Source organism: Lissotriton vulgaris, chromosome 1_1, assembly GCF_964263255.1.
Source record: "Lissotriton vulgaris chromosome 1_1, aLisVul1.2, whole genome shotgun sequence".
NCBI lineage: Eukaryota > Metazoa > Chordata > Amphibia > Caudata > Salamandridae > Lissotriton > Lissotriton vulgaris.
This window is the reverse complement of record NC_141685.1, coordinates 1,706,043,435-1,706,064,538: the sequence shown is the minus strand read 5'-3', so window position 1 is coordinate 1,706,064,538 and position 21,104 is coordinate 1,706,043,435. Positions and strand designations below refer to the sequence as shown.

The window sequence follows — 21,104 nt, the reverse complement described above, 5'->3', positions numbered from 1 at the left end:
GGGGCCACACTCCCTAATTTTCTTTGCCTTGGGACCTACACAGCTGTGCTGTCCCAGGTAGAAGGTCATTGTGTGGCACCCAGGCACAGGGAGAAATCTTTCTGCATGCCAAGGCCATGTTTTGTTTTTTATTTGTTAAGAGTAAACTCTCTCTTTAAGAGTTTATTCCTGAAAAATAATATATTGCCAAGTGGGTGCAAAAAGCAAGGTGAACCTTTGGCAAATGTTTAACGCATAAGAAAAACCACCACCCTGGGGCTTGCTCCAAAGGTGAGGAGGACCTGGAACGGAGGCATGGATGTCTAAAAAAATTCAACTAGGTTACATGTTCTAAGCTCTTGTGACCATTACACACTCACATAATACAATGACCAATTAATCAATGAATTTGGATATCAGTAATTTCTCCTTCCCATGCCAAAACTGTTCTGAAACAGCAACATGGAAGTTAGAAATGAGCGCGTCCAAGCTTATTGTGAAGGATTCATATATTGAGTAGATTTTCATGATTATTGAAGATTTTCAATAGGATCAGAAATTCAAGGCTTCAAGATGATGCCATCTCCGACATACACATGGTGGAAAGTGTAGAATTTCACCTGTGTATAGCCCCTTTTGCATGTGACTATGACATTTGATTGATCTGGATTTACTTTTCTAATACCACGAGTTAAAGTAAGGATTCCCTTTTTGATGTGCATCTGAAGTGATCACATTATCCACCACCGCAAATGTGCTTTCACGTGGTTTTTTCCTTATCCATGCAGGGTTCTTACACTCGGTGTTGTGGTGTCAGCTCAGTTCATGGACTGACACAAACCTATACAGCAGAACAATCAGTGCATGCTCAGCTTTGTGTGCACAGATCTAGGAACACTGGCAGCCATGTTAGTGTCAGTCTGAGCTCAGTATGTGTGCATTGTCTGTACCATTATCCGCATTTTGAGCAACAACATGCTATCCATTGTATAGTATGTATCTCACAAAAGGATTATTAGTGCTAATTTATACAATTTCAGACCTTAGAGCCAGGGGGGAAGCTTAGACAATAAGAATAGGAGGGGGGCTTTTAGCTGCAGATTACCCAACAATTAGGCTTGCGTATCATTGTAAAATATACTATCTGAGAAGCAGGACATGAAAGGGGCTTAAGGGGGCGGTAGCAAGGGGATGCACTGCATATTGAACGCAGTGCTTAAAACTAAACATTTTTCAAAATAACCAACATTTTTAAAGAAATTTAAAACAGGCGAGAGGGAGCATGTGTCGGGTTTGTGTTTCAGTCTGTGTGTGCATGTAAAAATCCTGGGTGAAATCCGACAGACACCTCATCGTACCCTACAGAAAGCTTCTGTACCCAACTCTCTACTACAGAATGCATTTATGAGGGGGGTAATACCCCAAACACCCCTTGAAGCTACACCCCTGCATAGAGCTAACTATGCCTCTGAGTTTCAGAGAGTCGCTTAATAGCAATATTGTTAAAGCCTGCGCTGCTTTGTGTAGCTCTTTTCTAAGCAATTGGTTCAAACGTAGTAATCGTAGCTTGGCGCATCGGATTGGCTCTGTAGATGAACGTGATATTGTCCTATCTTTGGGTGTGGAACAATATAAGACAGCTGAAACATTGAGGTGTGCAGCAGGCACTGTAGGAACCTGTCAGATTTTTAAGTGACTAGCCTATCTCTGATGATTTGGGGAGCACTACAATTATACACCACCATCAGAGCCGGACTGGCCATACCGGGCATCAGGCGTTTCCCCAGTAGGCTTGAGGCCAGAAGGCATTATGGACACTGTCTTCAGTTCTGAACATTTCACCAACAATTCATTGAATTCAGGTAGTCTGATTAGTTCAGAGAAAGAAAAGCAAGACAATAACAGCCACAGGACATTTAGTTACCATACAGAAGTCCAAGACTGGGAACAGTGCCTGTAATGACCTGGAGAGAGGTGGTCACAGTACTTCCCATGGTCCCTAATGTATTTAGTGGCTTCCAGATGGCAACGGATAGTCGTGCGTCAGTTTTACTTGAAACCCTCGATTCAGATGCCAAGTGTTTTTGACTGCTTTCCATCTTAAATGCCCTTCCTTCCTGAGATGTGGTCACCCATTCAGATCTCTAATTAAATATTTTCGCAGCTGTGATACACTGTAAATAACAAAGGAAAAACAAACCTTTAGTGGAAACAAAGACAATACCCGGTCGCCGTCCTTTTCTCTTTCATCTGTCACAGAACCTAATACAGAATTGGCTACAACATAAAGGTGAAGGAAACATGAGCATGAGGGACATTACCTCGTGTGGGTATTAAAAGGCATCTTTGGGGGTCTTTACATGGACGTTTTGTTCTTCTATAGCATTGCCATTGAATACACTTACATTACAACCAATAGCCACAAAGTGTAGCAGTCTGCCCTAGGTTACTGTTGCTTTCTGCACTTATACCGCAAGCAGGTAATCCAAGTCCCCTCACTCTGCAACTCACAGTCGCTGGTCTGATCTTCCCCAGAAGAATTTACTCGCCTCTCCCAAGTACAATAGTCTAATCAATAGGTGTGTAACCATCCAACGGTAGAACTCCTACTGGACAGAGGTTGGTGGTGGCTCATCCCCAAAAATACAAGACTCAAAACAAATATGTAAACTAGCAATCTCTGTAGATTAAGACACAAGTAAAACGTATTATACTAATTTTAATGTAATCATTGTTTGCACAGATCGTCCCGTTTCACAAAGGTTCTGTTATAGGTATGATCTTGTTTTTGAACCCACTTTACCACCAGCATACACATCTACCCAGGTGGACACATCTCCCTTGCGCGAGACAGGACAGTGTCTCATACAGCTCCTTTCTCTTTATTCTGGTGGCAAGGCGCTTGATATCAGGCTACATTTTGCAGCTCAGAGCGAAACTGTAGGGAATTTAAATATGCCACACCACTAAACCAGCTCTAAATAAGTAAGGTATCAACACAGATCCACACTTCCTAACTCAGAAAATACCTAAGTGCACAATTTTGACAATCCCTGATTGCCACCTGGGATGGTTCATCCCACAGAGGTATTTGGCCATCCGTACTTGCCTGCACGCGCCTCTCTCTATCTCTCTCTCTCTCAGTAATGCAAGAGTTGGCATTTTCCATGTTGTCCCTATCTCGGATACCTAGCATGTATGACACAAGCAGCAGTTTTGCCAGCGCAGTGAGTATGAAAACATATTTCACTGCACTCTGAGAGCAGCTGTAATTCTTCCATGGTCCCTCTGGGTGGCACAGAGCGTGAAGCAGCCATTTTTGCCTGCATTCATCTCAGTACTCACCATTCCTGTACTGTTGAATCCACCCCCCTTTGCCATGCACCCCTGATGAGACTTCTTGTCCTACTGCCTGGAGGTTATAGGCCTGGATGTATGACGTTACAACGCATACTTTTACAATGCCTACCTTTACAACGCAATTTTTACACCGCAACATCCATTACAACACATACCATTACAACGCACGCCATTACAACGAAATCTTTAAAACTACCTTTACAATGCATTCCACTACAACGCATACTACATTTACAACACATACCATTACAACGCATAACATTACATTGCATGTAAGGTAAGTATTGGATAGTGTAGGGGTAAAAATTACTATTCTAACTCCAGGGGGTGCAACAGTAGGGTAAGTGTTGGATAGTGTAGGGGTAAAAATTACTATTCTAACTCCAGGGGGTGCAACAGTAGGGTAAGTGTTGGATAGTGTAAGGGTACTATGTGTTGTAATGCTATGCGTTGTAATGGTATGCGTTGTAAGGACTGCATTGTAATGGCATGCGTTGTAGTGGTGTGTGTTGTAGTGTCATGCGTTGTAATGGTTGCGTTGTAAATGCATGCGTTGTAATGGATGTTGCGTTGTAAAAGTTTTGTTGCAATGGTAGTGCGGTGTAAAAGTTGCGTTGTAAAGGTTGTTTCCCTATAGGCCTCCTTGGGCTCAGGGGACTGACAACTGTCAGCTGCAACCCTCTATCTTATGAACCCAGTAAAGAACTAACATCAATGTGAGTATGTTGCCCACCTTCTTATTGTGTCTTCTGGCTGTGTACATGCTGGGCCCTCCTTATGGTGTCTTCTAGCTGTGAACATGCTAACCCCTCCTTATGGTGTCTTCTGGCGGTTGTCTGGACCAGAGGATAAAGCAAAGTCAAGAGAGAGCAATCACCGAGCTTCAGGGCAAGGATTTTGGATCTCTGCCACTGGCTGGTATGTAGTTGAGTCCAATGCAGGTACCCAAAGATTCAAAGTTCTATATTCCTTTATGAATGTGTGAGTCTTGGTGAGTGATTGAGTATTTGTGAGAGAGTAATCATGTGTAAGTGATCATGACTTTGTGTGTGTGCCTGAGTGTCTCCCTAGAGGAGGGAGGAGAAACAGATGGGGAAGATGGTGACTAGACAGTGATGCTGGCATGTTGGGGCAATTTTGATGAGGATTCTAATTTCTTTTTTATTGGGGGATATTCTTGACAGAATTCAATATGTAATACTTTTGTATTTTATCATCTATATTCCTCATCTATATTGATTGCAGAGGCTACAGTATTTAAGATTGATGTAAGTGATACTGCAGGATCTACATAAATTGAGCAGTAGCACTGCTGTATGAACGTGTAAGATATCCCTAGCTGTGCGCTCCTTGGCCTGTGATTGTGAGATTTGACATTCACTAAGAACCAATATCATTTGTTTCCTAAATATTCATTGCTCCTAATAAATGTTTAGTAAAACATACAATACATCAGGGGATTTCATCCAATGAATGCACGTAGAGATATACATCACCCTGTAAAGACAATGAGGATCTCAATTGTGAACCTCAAACATTTCTTTAACAGCTTATAGTGATCATGCTTTGATAGTCCAGCACTTGTTTTCCTATATGCTCTATGTAACCTAACAGTATTAATGTTTGGCAATCAATAGGTACATTAAGCATGCTTATAAACATTGCACCCAGGTTTAGGAGAAATTGTATTGTGAATTCAAGCTGCAATAATCTTTAATAAATACTCTTTGGATTTAATACTGGGGATTTAGAGGCACTGACAAAAGTCATAAAGCAATTTGAGATGGAAATATTCAAAATCAAGACAGAATTACAGATAAAGACCCGGAGGAAAGATTAGCAGACAGGATTAGAGGAAATTAGCAAGGAAATAGAAGGATACACCAACGAGATCAAAGAAAGAGTGGAAATTCAAAGAAATAAACTAAATTATAAAAACAAGTTGATGTGCACCCGGGTGGACATATCTTCCAAGATTAAAGATGACAGAAATACAGAGAAAACCTCAGCGGGGTACACCAGGGAAAGGTGAATATTAACCTAGGAAAAGCAAGTGTAATACAAAGACAGGAATAACAAGACAGACTACAGACATCGTTACATTAGCTGGAAACTAAGAAGCCACATTTTCTAAAACACGAACCATAACCTTGGACAAACACGTAAAATAACAACTTCAAGACGCAAAACAATGTCTAGTAGTCTTTTTTCTTAAAGGCAGTATTCTTTAAGATACCTGTAGAGGTGCTGTGTTGTCTAGAGTGCTCTTAGACTAATACAAAACACTTTGAGCTATGCTTGTTGATATTGATCCTCTGAGCAATGCAGCCCTTACTTTCTTTCCTTTCTATGTGTGTGGAATTATGTTTTCAATGCCTTAATACTTAGTTTCTATAGTGGCCCTGAATTTATGATTGCAATCATCTCCCATAGAGGTATAAAGAGAGAAAGTAATTTCATAATGTTGAAAATATTTGCTGCAAGCTTAAGCCTTTAAAAATGTCTATACCGTGTGTTTTGGAATTATTTAATATTTGCTTAAGTTCACAACATTTCCAAATTCACTATCTGGTTACCATGTTGAAATATCCACGTCTACAATGTCTTAGTTGCTGGGTGTTATAAATGTCACATCCCAGACACCTTTGCAGTTTACAGACTTTCTACTTATTTTCATATTCCTATTTTTTGCCAAAGTGAACGATTGACATCTCTATTCCATGACAAACAGAGGGTCATATTTATCAGCACCAGAACGTCACTTTTTATGGCGTTCTGGTGGCAATAATCCCTTCACCTTATTTACGAGGCGGTGTAAAGACCTGGTCTTAAGCTAGTGAAACGCAGTGAAATTATTTATTTCTACTAGTTTTTGCTGTTTCTAAGTGTGCTGCATCATGCTGAACCCATAGAAATAGCAAATCGCCACTAGTGATTGTCCATGTGCAGGAAGGTTTCCCTACCTGCACATAAACAATAATTTAAAACTGAAAAAGGCGCATTTTCTGTATGTGCTGCACAAAGCAGCACATAGAAGTTACAAATCACCATTATGAATTGTTTATGTACGGGGAGGGACACCTTCCGGCACATGAATAATTATTCCCTGCAATGCAGACACCCTTGCACTAAGGTACAAGGTTGCCTGTGTTGGCCCTAGGCAGCTAGATTTAGCACCAGCGCTAGGGGAAACGCAGGGGTGTGCCTCATTCTTGTGAATATGGAGTTTTTAAACTGATGGAGCGCGACATTAGTAATTTTGGAGCTACACCGCTCCGCCTGTTTATTGTAAATATGCCATGCAGTGTTTTCAATGATTTTTTGATAGACTTTGGATGTATGCCATGTTTCATCATAGTCTCATGCATCTCTTCTCCACAAAGTAGCCAGCAAGATTACTTTACTCATTAGCTTTTCTACTGGGGGGGTTATAGGCGTAATCTTATCCATATATGGATTAAAATAATGCACAAATAGACCGCCATTTAAAAACTTTCTTTTTAAGGTTGTCCTCGTCCATTTGCAAATCCGTGAGAATCTGGTTAATATTTGGTTGATTTCTCTAAAAATGTTTTGGAAAACACATTGGGAGCATTACATGAAGATTCGGGACTGGGAGAGTGCATCATTTTAGTGGATTGAAATTTGCAAGAATTTATTGGATTAATAGTGTCAATTTTTATTTAATGTTTAAGAAGTTTTTATATGGTGCTTTTAAAATTACTTTAGTAGGGCTGGTAACATCTCAAGAAAGACACCTAATTTTGTTGTCCAAAACATGTGACATTTATAGATTAGAGGTCAGCAAGTTTAGTAGAGACAAAGCAGAATAGAGAAGTATTGCAGAATAATTTGTGCCTCAGTTTATAATTTAAACATGGATTGTCAACTTAGATGCTAGTTATTGAATGGTTTTAGTATTTTTCATCTAATGTTTCTAGGTCAAATGTAAACTACTGGGTAGCAAGGGGAGTCTCCCGGTGTGTTCCTCTGTTCAGAAGGAAAAAATGAAAATCAGAGGCCTTTGACAAAACAAGGACTGGGGCTGTTGTACTACAGTCTGATATAGAAGTTACAGCGGGCACGAGGGCTGTAGTAGTCTTAGAATTGTTTATTTCAGTCTTCTTGAGTTGTAGCACCATAGTTATTTGGGGTCTGGCACTTTTTAAAAGAAGGACCGAGCACTGCAAAAGGGCATATCATTAAAATATGTAGTCCACCATTAACTAAACCTATTGGTTCGGCCTTTGGACTTTTGAGAAAATCAAATAATGCTAAAATGCAGCATATTCTATAGTATTCGCAGAGGAGATTGGTATTTTCTGAGTTGGGTATCAGGGTAACCAAGGTCTCTGGAAAGGTAACTACTCTTTTCCCAGGGGATATAAGGTCATCATAAAGGCTTCCAGTCCAGGAAGACACTTCTATCAAAGGTTCAAGAGAATTCGACTATGAAGGCTTCTGGACAAGTTGTCTTTCTTTTCTATAGTAGTACAGCTCTTCCCATATTACTCCCAAGCACTTGAGTAGTCATTGGCAAGAGATGACGTTGAGGATCACAATGTCTTCTAAATTCATTTGTGGAAAGTGAGATGTGAAGATTTTTTTCAGAATTTGGAGAACATCTTAAAAGCCATGCCATCTTTTGTTTTGATCATTTCTTAATGCAGCTACTGATTTTCTTGAGAATTGGCCCACTTATTCATGTGTCAGTAAAATGTCACAATGATAGTTTCTAAATGTATTTATTGGTAGTGAGCAGCTTATTGAATACAGGTTTCATCTTCATCATTTCTTTGAGCATGCTCTGTGCACTGTGTACTTCTGAAATATATCTTATTGAACAGTTAACTAATGCCCAGCTAGAAAAACATAGACACACGTAATCTGAAGTCAGATGAAACTGCATGTTGTCAAAACCTGTAACATTTACAGTAGAACCAGTCATCGCGTCTGCTCCATAACTGTTTGAGTGAATTTATTGCCAATACTGCTGGGAGGTTGTTGTATGCATTTACCCCTCTTATCTGAAAATATATGTTTCTAAATCACTATTAAATTTACCCTCTCAAATTTTATTTTGCATCATCTATGTCTAAAGTTTGTCTTCCTCTGTAAAAGGCTTTTCTCTTGTATGACTCGTATTCCACTTTTACCTTTTAACCGTCCATCATTTCCCATCATGCTTCTTTTTTAAAAACGTATTTTTATTGAGCATTTTTAGAAAGAATGCCCGGGCATTTATCCGTGGCAATGAGAGAGCCGGTGGGATGGTACACATAATACATGCATCCCTTAACAAAGTGCAAACAGGGACATTATATGTAGGAATGTGTGAACAAAAAGGTAAGAACCAGGGGGAAAGAGCCAGGTCCGCACACTGCCGACGCATAAGAAGCGTCTAAGTTCTCATCACACATGCACAAATATCCGTTGTAGCTATGGGAAAACAGTACAAGCAGAGCATAGTTATTGCAAGTTAATGACAAAACCAAGGGTGGAAGGAAAAGAAGTGGGGGGTCTTTCTTGCAGTTACACACATACAATTAGGGTGCCAGGAAGAGCATCCCTTGCATGCAACTGACCCAGGACACCATCATGCTTCTTATTCATAGCCATGTCTACCTTTCTCCACCATGTATGCACACAATGCTCTGAACCACTTCTAGCACGGTTTTGGTTGACAGTATTTGCTGTTTGATAGCCATACATTGATTGATTCCAATCTCTCTGGCTGCGTCTTCCAGAGAAGTGTCTTAGTGTGCTGCACACCAAAGTCCAGGTGGGTGCTTACTGGTGATTTACTCAGTGCCACTCATTCTCCCTTTTCTGTGTGTAGCATTATTAAGAGTCTATCTTTTAGACAAACACAAAACACCAAAACTAATAATATATTAATGGTTACTGGTGCCGTTATCCCTTGTGCAGTGCAGCCCAAGGGATGCCTGGGATTCTTCTTTGGCCAGTGGATGTTAGCAGACGCTGTTAAGGTAACCCTGGTAATAAATGAGGTCTCCCAGAGTGCGCGCTTTGCAGGACATCTACCTGCGTCTCTGGTGTTCTGCAATCACTGTTATCCCCAATAGATTCTACAGGAAAGGAGCAGTGGGCCAGGGTGAAGAGTGAGCAGGACTCTCTGGGGTCAGTCAGGGTAATGCAGTGGGCTATTACCAGATCAAACCATAGGGAGTAACACCACCCTATCACCATCCGGCCACGTTTACATTAAAGGTGAATACTTCCAACCAATCCAAATGACCACAGCATGAGAGGTCACTGACGGAGTTTGGGATTTTGCCATTCAATTTCAGACACCCTGCCTCGGCGTCTGTTTTATAATTGTGAGGAAGACAGACCGGGTTAAACCTCGGAGAAGGGAGTGAAAGGCCCTCCCCATCAAGGTCTAAATCATGGCCCGTAAGCTACCAACATTCCAAAACCGACAGCAACAATCATTAGGAAAGTCAATAGGTCTGGATTTAATGTCATACCAAATGTAAATAGAGGTATTCTCAAATTCTGTTTGCATGCACAGCATGCACAGGTGCTGCTTAGTGCGTTGAAGCCAAACCAAGTGGCGTTGTCAATCCTTGAGAAACACAGCAGAAATGGATTGCTCTCTGCATGAAATGCATTATGCTTTTGCCCTCTTCCCTACTTAGCCTCGCCCACTATTTGCATGTAGTTTATAGCAACAAGACAGCACATGCTCGAGACAGATGCCGGCTCGAGGCCAGGGCAGGGCTGCGCTGCCTGGCATGGATTCGTGGCTTGGATTCACATCCTTCTTGCCATGGGGAACTGATCACTTTTCTTCTTAATGATATTCAGATGGTTTGCTGAAATACATCGACATGATGTGTGCAAATAAATGTCACGTGGTGGTAACAACCGTGACATTAGGAGAGGTTCTATGGCAGTCTTGAGAGTAAGCCTTGATTCAAGATCATTTTAAGATCTAGTAACATGTAGACCGCGACCTCCAAGGGCATTAATGCCACCTTGCCCTATATCCCCTCCACGGCCCACCAGCCGCTTCCTCTGATAGTTCTGTTCTTTGGAAGCCTCAGCCATTATAGCAGGGAAGAGGTCCCAGGTCACGTGTGACTCCTTAAGTCAATCTATACTTTTTAACTAATGGCATATTGGATATAGCACTGCATGCAAAGAGCTATTGGTTTAAAAGTCAGCATAAGCTGAATGCACAACACAGAACACTTGGCCATTTGGAAGTTATGTATTTAATGCATGTTTTATAGGCAATTCATCCCATGGTTCATATTTTGGCTCGGAGCCCTGATTCACTTCCATCTGAGAGTTAAGGCTTCTTTCCTTAGTGACCAGCCCTTCATAAATGTATATATGTGATGGGGAAGGTTTGGAAGGATCCATCTGCTGAACGGTAATATTAATTCCCGCCAGGAAGGGCGGGAGGATTAGAGTGTCACCGTCCAAGTCTGCAATTGATAGGAGGCCACCAGTGGCTATTACTTGAAGGCACAGCTGCATAGTGACATCAGTATTCAGCTGAAACAACACGCACAGGGACACTCGCAATAATGTGTGCGATAATGTGCAACATATAGAAGAACATAAATATAGTGAATATTGTATCAGACTCCCAGTGGGGATTAGGTTACAGTGTAAACCATATTTAAACTCCAAACGAATGAATGAATTATGTCTTAAGCCAGAACAATGACCCAACCCTCTCTTAGCACACCTATGAGATTTGGTGCTGCTGACGTAGTTTTATCATGAAGCATCATGGGAATGTGAGCCGAATCCAAGCGTCCATGGACTCGCTTCTCTAAAGATCTGCTTCTGACTGCACAAACTCCTGTGCATAAGCAGGATTTCTCTGTTAGCCAATATAACATCGCCAATATATAATCGCAATTATAAGCAGTGAGAAAATGTAATGTTCTTCTTCCTATACCTAAGCACAAGGAGAAGCTTAGTATCTTACTTGTCAGGTCTTAAAATCTAAATGCATCAAGTTTAATATTTATCAAGGATTTGTGCCAGTGAAGTATCACACAAAGTGTCACGAACCACTGCAAATCTTGTGCAAATCCGGTGCAAATCTTTGCTTGTGTTTCTGTGATATATGTTTCATCAAGGTCTTGTCCTGTGGATGGTACATGGGCATTCCCATGCAATCAACAATGGATTTTGACACAAAGCCCTATCTACTTATAAAGGTAGACAGCGTGTAGCTTTTCTAACTTTGCATGTGAATTGTAATATATAGCTATAACTTTTAAGCTATATCTGAGCATAGTATTTGGTACTGGAAGAATTCCCTTCCTGTACAAAACCTAAGCTAGACATCACACACTCGCCCTTGCATTATAGTGTAAGGGTGTGCGCATGGTCAGGCAGCCTAAAGTGCTCCCGCGCAGGGGGAGAGAGCCAAAGCACCATGCCTGTGGCTGCTGCAATGTGTTGCATGGCTTAGTAAATATGTCCAAAGTTGTGGACCTAGAGGGTCTCTAGGGACATCCCTTGATGGGCACACTTGCTACTATTATCTTTCTGCCAAAGAAAAAGATTTCCATTCATTCGGTTTCTCGTTCATTAAATCAGTTTATTCTTTGTAGGCAACATTTCATTCATTTTTCATGTTTTTTTCTTTTCTTATTGTTTTCTAAACACAGGCAATGTCATTATATCTGATCAAATCCAATGCATTTCGGGCATTATAGGATCATGCCCTTCATCAGGGAAATCGACACTGTAAACAAACGTAAAATATGGGCTTAGCTAATGTCCAATCAACACAAGTAAAAGAAAGCAGCATAAATCAAAATAACGTGAATGGTTACATCTCAAACGTAATTGCATTTCTTATTATAAAACATATGTCAAAACATGCAATCCAGTCCTGTGAGGGTGTGTGGGGGGTATCTTACTTGTCAGGTCTTAAAATCTAAATGCATCAAGTTTAATATTTATCAAGGATTTGTGCCAGTGAAGTATCACACAAAGTGTCACGAACCACTGCAAATCTTGTGCAAATCCGGTGCAAATCTTTGCTTGTGTTTCTGTGATATATGTTTCATCAAGGTCTTGTCCTGTGGATGGTACATGGGCATTCCCATGCAATCAACAATGGATTTTGACACAAAGCCCTATCTACTTATAAAGGTAGACAGCGTGTAGCTTTTCTAACTTTGCATGTGAATTGTAATATATAGCTATAACTTTTAAGCTATATCTGAGCATAGTATTTGGTACTGGAAGAATTCCCTTCCTGTACAAAACCTAAGCTAGACATCACACACTCGCCCTTGCATTATAGTGTAAGGGTGTGCGCATGGTCAGGCAGCCTAAAGTGCTCCCGCGCAGGGGGAGAGAGCCAAAGCACCATGCCTGTGGCTGCTGCAATGTGTTGCATGGCTTAGTAAATATGTCCCCACATTTCTATTCATTAACTAAACTAAAATACCTTTGGGTGTTATTGTGTGGTGACTGGGCTGCTGATCATGAGTCCTGGCATTAAAACTGTCTGAGCAATTTATGTCCCTGACCTTTAGATGGCAAATATATTTTATGTTAAACAAGCCTCAGAATGAGCTATCTAGGGTTCCTCCAGTTAAATGTTCCTTAGCCATTGCATTCCTCTCCTGAGATATGTTATGTGTTGGACTCCACGTGCCTTATAGTTCTACATATAATCCCTTGGGCCTCACTTTCTGTTGGCCCATGTAGTATCCCTGGGGGTGACACCACTCTGGACAAATCTGAGTAGCCTTTTATTCCCATTTCCAGGATCACTGGGTGTAGAGACACTGGGTAATGTTTTACCAAGTGAAGCTTTGTGTACAGGGGAGCATACATTGCTACTCCCAGTAGACCCGGAGCCTTCCTTTACCCATCTCCGATCCAACTGCCAAGACCCCCATTCAGCAATCTACTGTAACCTCCAGCTCGCATTTACCATTTGCTCTTGGCAGGGGATGAATGGAAGAGTTAAACTCCAAGGGCTTGATTCACAAAGGTAACTTACACTTTGGAGTTAGTGTACACTTTGGAGTAAGTTTACTATGTTTGTTATTCATAAACTCTAAGTGTAAACGTACTACAAAGGAATATGTTACTTGTCTCTACTGCCAGAGTAAAGCAATCGGCTTACTCTTGTGTGGATGGGTGATGGTTTTCCTTAAGCCCCTCTCTGATTCTCCCTAGACCCCGCCTCCTTCTCCCTAATCACATCTACTTTCGGAGTAAGTCTGCCCCTATTCCTGCCCACTCTCCCGTATCTCTTCCATGTTTACTACTAAAAGCTATATTTAGGTCTGCAGTAGGGGAGGGCATCTCTGCACAAATTAGTGCAGGTACAACTCATATTTTGTAGTACTACAAACCATACTGCAAAGTGCTGTCTGTGAATCAGGCTCCAAGGAATCAGGGAAGCCTTGCATAAAACCACCTTTGAGATCGGCAGGTCCCACCCACCCCCTACTACTTCATGATGAGACATAATGTATAACTTTTAATTCCGGTTGTGATAACTCACAATTGAATTCAATGGAATCTCATACTGAAGGGCTGTCTGTTTTCACACAATGCACAGAATAAAAATGTTCTGTTTGCAGTGCTTAGCTGCATTATCACAAGTTTTTAAAAGCAATATTTTACAGTGAAAATGCTGTCAAAATGTTTAGAATTTTAGAAGGGTATTCATAGAACCATCTTAACATTACGATTCTTTAGTCTCATAAAGTGAATCATGGCTGATGTGTTTGGATTGCATGGTATCTGGAAGGGTCAGACAATGGGTTTCTTGAAGCCGAGAAGCCAGCAGGGTTGGAGAGGAGTTCTTTGTCAGGGTATACAGTCATAATATCGAGTAAAAAGATAGAATGGGCAAAATATCAAGTTAAAAATATAGAATGTGTAAAATATCGAATGAACAGAATATAGACTACAAAAATATCGAATAGAATAGCAGTAATATCGAATCCAAAATATAGAATGGACAAAATATCGAATGGTCAAAATATAGACAACAAAAATGTAGATGGACAGAATATAGACAACAAAAATATCGAATTTTAGGTAAGTAAGTTAATATTTATTTTTTAATAATATGTAAGTGTTTTTTATGTTAGTATATGTGTTAAAAGTGTATTTTATAATTTATTCTGATTAATTAATTTTATGGTATTTCATTTTTGGGTAATATAATTTTGGTGCGGATTGTGGGTTTATAGGGGAATAGGGTGGGAAGTAATCTAAATATAATTATTAAATATTTTAATTTATTTATTGGTATTTATTTAGAATAAATTGTTAATTAATTTTTAATTGGTAATTAATTAAAATATAATTGCTAATTATTTTTATTAATTGATTAATTGATAAATTTGTTAATGTTATTACTTTATTTTTTGTAGCGGGTTGTGGGTTTATAGGGGAATAGGGTGGAAAGTAATTTAATTATAATTATTTAAATATTTTAATTTATTTATATGTATTTATTTTGAATTATTTGTTAATTATTTTTATTTGGTAATTCATTAAAATATAATTGGTAATTAATTTTTGTGAATTGATTAATTGATAATTATGTTAATTTTATTAATTTATTTTCTGTATCGGGTTGTGGGTTTATAGGAGATTTGGGTGGGAAGTAATTTATTTGTAATTAATGAATTTTTTAAATTTATAATTGGTATTTATTTTAAATTTCAATTACTTTTCAATTGTTAATTAATTAATTGTTATTGGTAATTCATTTGTATTAATAGATAATTCTTTTTTTAGTAATTCTTTTTTTTTTATTGATTAAATATTATATTATATTAAATTGGTAAATAATTTTAATTAATTTGTAATTGGTATTTATATTTAATTTATTTTTAATCATATATGAAATATTTACTTTCCCTACTGTTGCTCTCCTTGGAGTGGGAATAGTAATTTTTACCCTCCCGCTATGCAATGCCTTCCCTACTGTTGCCCTCCCTGGAGTTGGAATAGTAATTTTTACCCCTATGCTATCCAACGCTTTCCCTACTGTTGCACTCACTGGAGTGGGAATAGAAATTTTTACCCCTACGCTATCCAACGCTTACCCTACTGTTGCACTCTTTGGAGTGGGAATAGTAATTTTTACCCTCCCGCTATCCAATGCTTGCCTTACTGTTGCCCTCCCTGAAGTAGGAATAATCATTTTTACCCCTACGCTATCCAACGCTTTCCCTACTGTTGCACTCACTGGAGTGGGAATAGTAATTTTTACCCCTACGCTATCCAAAGCTTACCCTACTGTTGTACTCCATGGAGTGGGAATATGAATTTTTACCCCTACGCTATGCAATGCTTTTCCTACTGTTGCACTCTCTGGAGTGGGAATAGTAATTTTTACCCCTACACTATCCAACGTTTTCCCTACTGTTGCACTCTCTAGAGTGGGAATAGTAATTTTTACCCTCCCGCTATCCAACGCTTTCTCTACTGTTGCACTCACTGGAGTGGGAATAGTCATTTTTACCCCTACGCTATCCAATCATTTCTGTACTGTTGCACTCTCTGGAGTGGGAATAGTAATTTTCACCTTCTACCTATCCAACACTTTCCCTACTGTTGCATTCACTGGAGTGGGAATAGTAATTTTTACCCCTACGCTATCCAACGCTTTCCCTACCGTTGCACTCTTTGGAGTGGGAATAGTAATTATTACACTCCCGCTATCCACCGCTTTCCCTACTGTTGCCCTCCCTGGAGTGGGCATAGTAATTTTTACCCCTAAGCAATCCAATGTTTTTCCTACTGTTGACTCACTGGAGTGGAAATAGTCATTTTTACCCCTACGCTATCCAACGCTTTCCCTACTGTTGCACTCCCTGTAGTGGGAATAGTAATTTTTACCTTCCCGCTATCCAAGCTTTCTCTACTGTTGCACTCTCTGGAGTGGGAATAGTAATTTTTACCACTACCTTATCCAACGCTTTCCCTACTGTTGCACTGTCTGGAGTGGGAATAGTAATTGTTATCCCTACGCTATCCAACGCTTTCCCTACTGTTGCACTCACTGGAGTGGGAATAGTAATTTTTATCCCTACGCTATCCAACGCTTTTCTTACTGTTGCACTCTTTGGAGTGGGTATAGTAATTTTTACCCTCCCGCTATCCAACGCTTTCCCTACTGTTGCACTCACTGGAGTGGGAATAGTAATTTTTATCCCTACGCTATGCAACGCTTTCCTTACTGTTGCACTCTTTGGAGTGGGAATAGTAATTTTTACCTTCTCCCTATCCAACGCTTTTCCTACTGTTGCACTCACTGGAGTGGGAATAGTAATTTTTACCCCTACGCTATCCAACGCTTTCCCTACCGTTGCACTCTTTGGAGTGGGAATAGTAATTTTTACACTCCCACTATCCACCGCTTTCCCTACTGTTGCCCTCCCTGGAGTGGGCATAGTAATTTTTACCCCTACGCAATCCAATGTTTTTCCTACTGTTGACTCACTGGAGTGGAAATAGTCATTTTTACCCCTACGCTATCCAACGCTTTCCCTACTGTTGCACTCCCTGGAGTGGGAATAGTAATTTTTACCTTCCCGCTATCCAACGCTTTCCCTACTGTTGCACTCTCTGGAGTGGGAATAGTAATTTTTACCCCTACACTATCCAACGCTTTCCCTACTGTTGCACTCTCTGGAGTGGGAATAGTAATTTTTACCCTCCCGCTATCCAACACTTTCCCTACTGTTGCACTCACTGGAGTGGGAATAGTAATTTTTACCTCTACGCTATCCAACACTTTCCCTACTGTTGCACTCTTTAGAGTGGAAATATTAATTTTTACACTACAGCTATCCCACGCTTTCCCAACTGTTGCCCTCCCTGGAGTGGGAATAGTCATTTTTACCCCTACGCTATCCAGCGCTTTCCCTACTGTTGCACTCCCTGTAGTGAGAATAGTAATTTTTACCTTTCCGCTATCCAACGCTTTCCCTACTGTTGCACTCACTGGAGTGGGAATAGTAATTTTTATCCCTACGCTATGCAACGCTTTTTCTACTGTTGCACTCAGTGGAGTGGTAATAGTAAATTTTACTGTCCCGTTAACCTATGGTAAAAATATTGTATATTTTTTATTAATATTATGTTTATATATATGTACGTATTTAAAAATTCAATTGTATGTTTATTTATTTTTAACATAAATTAATTATTTATTAATTTTGAGGTTATTTAAGTATTTTAAGTATGTTTAAGTTAATCATATTTAATATTTTATTATCTTTGAATTACTTTTAAGATATTTAAAAAATTCGATTTTTTGACTATCTATATTTTTTACAACGATATTTTTGATTCAATATTTTTGCACTTACCTGTTTGGAGATAGGAGTTCGATATTTTTGTATTCTATATTTTTAACTCGATATTTTGCTACATATATATTTATGGTATCGGTATTATGTCAGTGATCCCTTTGTCAGTTTCACACGTTAGACAAATTGCCACATGCACATGGCGCTGGCTAGATCCTGCTTTGTCACTGAGAACATGAAACAACCAGCACCTAGTTCTAGCTTGTAAATAAGAAGTAGAACATGTTCCATCAGTATACATTCTTATCTGTGGGTTAAGAAAGGAAAGGGGAAATTAAATAATGAGAGCTTATATTGGGAGAGGCATTCAGAACCTAAAACTGCTGACGCTGAGACTGTTACGTCTAAGGAAAGAAGGTAAGGTGTGTATACGAGAGAGAGGATTTATTGCATTTACATTTGTACTTAAAGTTTTTACCTAGGAGATCATAGAAAAATCTGCAAATCCTGAACATTAAACTGGTGTTTGAAGAGTGACTGTTTCTGCTACTAAACCTTTGCCTAAGTAAGTCATTGCAACCTGTGCGCCACTCTCATTATACTCAAATGAGATCGTATCTAATGCATGGTTGGCCAATGCTTGAGCCTTTAGCAGAAGGGTTGCTTGATCTCTTGCTTTAGACCTGCTCTCAGTCATTCATTTAAACAAGTGGTGCAAGAATAAATTGAGGACAGGTGAATTGTATCTTTGGATTCGTTCTGGATTGGGGAGACAGGCCACTAAAACATGTCTACCTTCCCTAGACCAGGAGTACTGTAAATATTGGCATATCCATCTTTGGGTAAACCTCTTTGATCTGGTCAGTAGGTTTTCTGGAGCACTAAACACAATTGTCACATGGAAACGACACCATGCTACAAGTGAAAAATAAACATTAATCGATATGCCAAATGATCGTGACCACTGCTATTACTCTTAGCAGTAAATTCCTTACTTGTTTGCTTGTATTTTCCATTAGAGAAGAAGTCTAACTATGATATGCACAAATCAAAATTGTATCTATTTAAAAGGCATTGGTTAAGCCAATAGGTTCAGCTTTAATGTGTTAATGCATGAAAACACGAGCATATGCACGTGCTATTTGCATGTGTTGTGTGCATAAATGCTATTTAATATATGAATGTCAGACCTGCTGGATTGCTTTCTGTATAGAATGCATATTGGAATTAATGAATGTGATAGATTGATGAATGAGTATACTTCTATGTAATTAGTCTCTCTTGCATTTCAACAAAAACACCTGCTAGAGGTCAGAATGATACTCCAAACAGTCAGTAGCACGAGGTGAGGGCGAACCTTTCCTCTTTGTGGAGTAAAAGCCCACTCTAGATATATTTTATGGAATTGGTAACAAGAGGTCTTCGTGACAGATTTGCTATCAAGCCAGACGTAAACAGGAGGAGTTAATCACAGACTACTAGGCCATATCCACGAAAGCATGAGAAAAATAGTCTTATTAGTCACCCCGCTGACCAGCAGCTTAAGCCTGGAGGTACAACGAATGGGACCAATGGATGGCCATGCTCGTGCCAATAAGGGTGCTTTGGTGAAAAAAAGGCAAACAGTGATGGATGGAGATATTTAAAGAAATATTAACCAGTTGTGAGTACATTGATTACCATTCCATTCTATCGGTTTTTAGCTTGCCATGCATTGCATTTACACGAATGGAACTACAGTTTACAAACATGTCTTATTCCATCAATAAATGCAACGGCCCCTAGCATGGATAAGCTGAAGGTCGATGGAATGGAATACTACCCGTAGGAACTCACACTCTTTAAGAAGTGTCAGCGCAACTATTTCCACCCAAGAATATCTTGTTGTCTAAACACTAGGAATTATATTTTTATTAGAGAGATTACTGAGCTACACTATTTGCCAGCATAAAATAGGTAATTAGGTGTGAACTAAAGAACACAAAGTATGTACTTTTTGATGTAGTGGTAAGGTCCATATAGACAGTGGACACATTATGATTTTGGGTCGAAATTATCGACCTTAATATAGTGACATACATTCCAAATCTGCACTCTTGCTACATGAAATAATATCTGGAGACACCATTGCTGCCTTTTTATCACTTAATTTGATCCGTGACCGAGTGAAGTAGGAATGCAAACGTCCACGAGGAAGGGCCAACGATTTATTTTTGTATTTGTTTATTTGTTTGCATTTATATGGCGCACAGCTACCCAACAAAGGGTTTCCCGATTACTAGATGTTGGCTCTCTCGAGTCCAAGAAGGCAGGACAGACTGATAGAAGGTTGCATTGAGGGATGAAAACAACTTGTGCGCAAGCAAAAAAAAGGGACAGGAAAGTTAAAATGTTTCCAAACTATTTACACGATTTATTTCAAGATATTTCCCAGAGAGGCGGAGACCGTTGAAAAGTGCAAAAAACAAGAGAAAGTAGGGGGAAATATTCTCTCTGGGTTTGGGATAGGTGTGTAGATAATCTATTGTGGCTGTAAATAGCCCCCATACCTGTGAGTTGGCAAAGGTTTAGCTTTGTCCTGGCTCCACTCTATGAGCAATAGCTAGACACTGTCTCCTTCCAGGTGTGTAATGCTGAATCTATCTGTCTTCCAGGATTATTGGTGGGCAGACATATTACAGTGAAGTTGCCTGGAAACCAAAGATGTCTGGTGACACAGAGGACAGCAAGGACAGCAATGGGAACAATGAGCGTGTGTGAGTATTGGCGCGCTGTTACATGCTTGTGTGGCCAGAAAAAAGTGTACCCAAACTCCATGTGTTTTATCTCTATCCTTCAATTTCTTTGACCGAATCTTGCCTACTGGGATGTATGGAAGCACTTTAACAAGAGGAGCATGGTCGACAACTGGATCATGTTAATACTCTTTAGGCTCTTCCAATATTAGTCTTATTCTTTGTGTCACCTTCCCATAGCATCATTCTAGAGCTCCCAGGTTGCCTCCTACCGGTCTCTAAGTCAGTACTACTCATGAGCGAGGACTTCATAATTTACAGACGCAACCACATACAACTCTGTTCCGCCTTCGGCTCTTTCTCGCGCATTTGTAAATTGTGATAGTACGTTGACTGCTCTACTTCTAATGCTGGGGTCTACACCGTCTTTCATGCAGGGACAATGGGATGGAGACATTTAGAGCCACTGCCACCATTCCAGGTCGAATGAAGGGCATCTTCCTCTTGGCGTATGAGGAATTACTGCAGAGGCGACTGGGAAAGTACGAGCACACCATCAGCGTACGGCCCCAGAACCTCGTGGGCAGGTTATTGGTGGAAGTGTATGTTCAGGAGCACACAGGCCTCACCGACCTGGAAGTTCCCCCTCTGCAAAATAATAAGCAGAAGAGCAAATTCATTGGTAAGTCCCTTGCTGCTCGTGAGGTTCAGCAGTGGTTATGGATGAAAGATTACA

General features: G+C 39.9%; 1 protein-coding gene across 1 annotated transcript in view; it reads left to right on the top strand.

The window, feature by feature from the left end:
• ITIH5 (inter-alpha-trypsin inhibitor heavy chain 5) overlaps positions 1–21,104 on the top strand; it is a 264,445-nt gene that overhangs the window by 67,336 nt on the left and 176,005 nt on the right. Inside the window, exons 4-5 of the mRNA XM_086918959.1 lie at positions 20,288–20,389; positions 20,806–21,050. Of these exons, the coding sequence (XP_086775085.1) occupies positions 20,288–20,389; positions 20,806–21,050 (347 nt within the window). The remainder of the gene's footprint in view (positions 1–20,287; positions 20,390–20,805; positions 21,051–21,104) is intronic.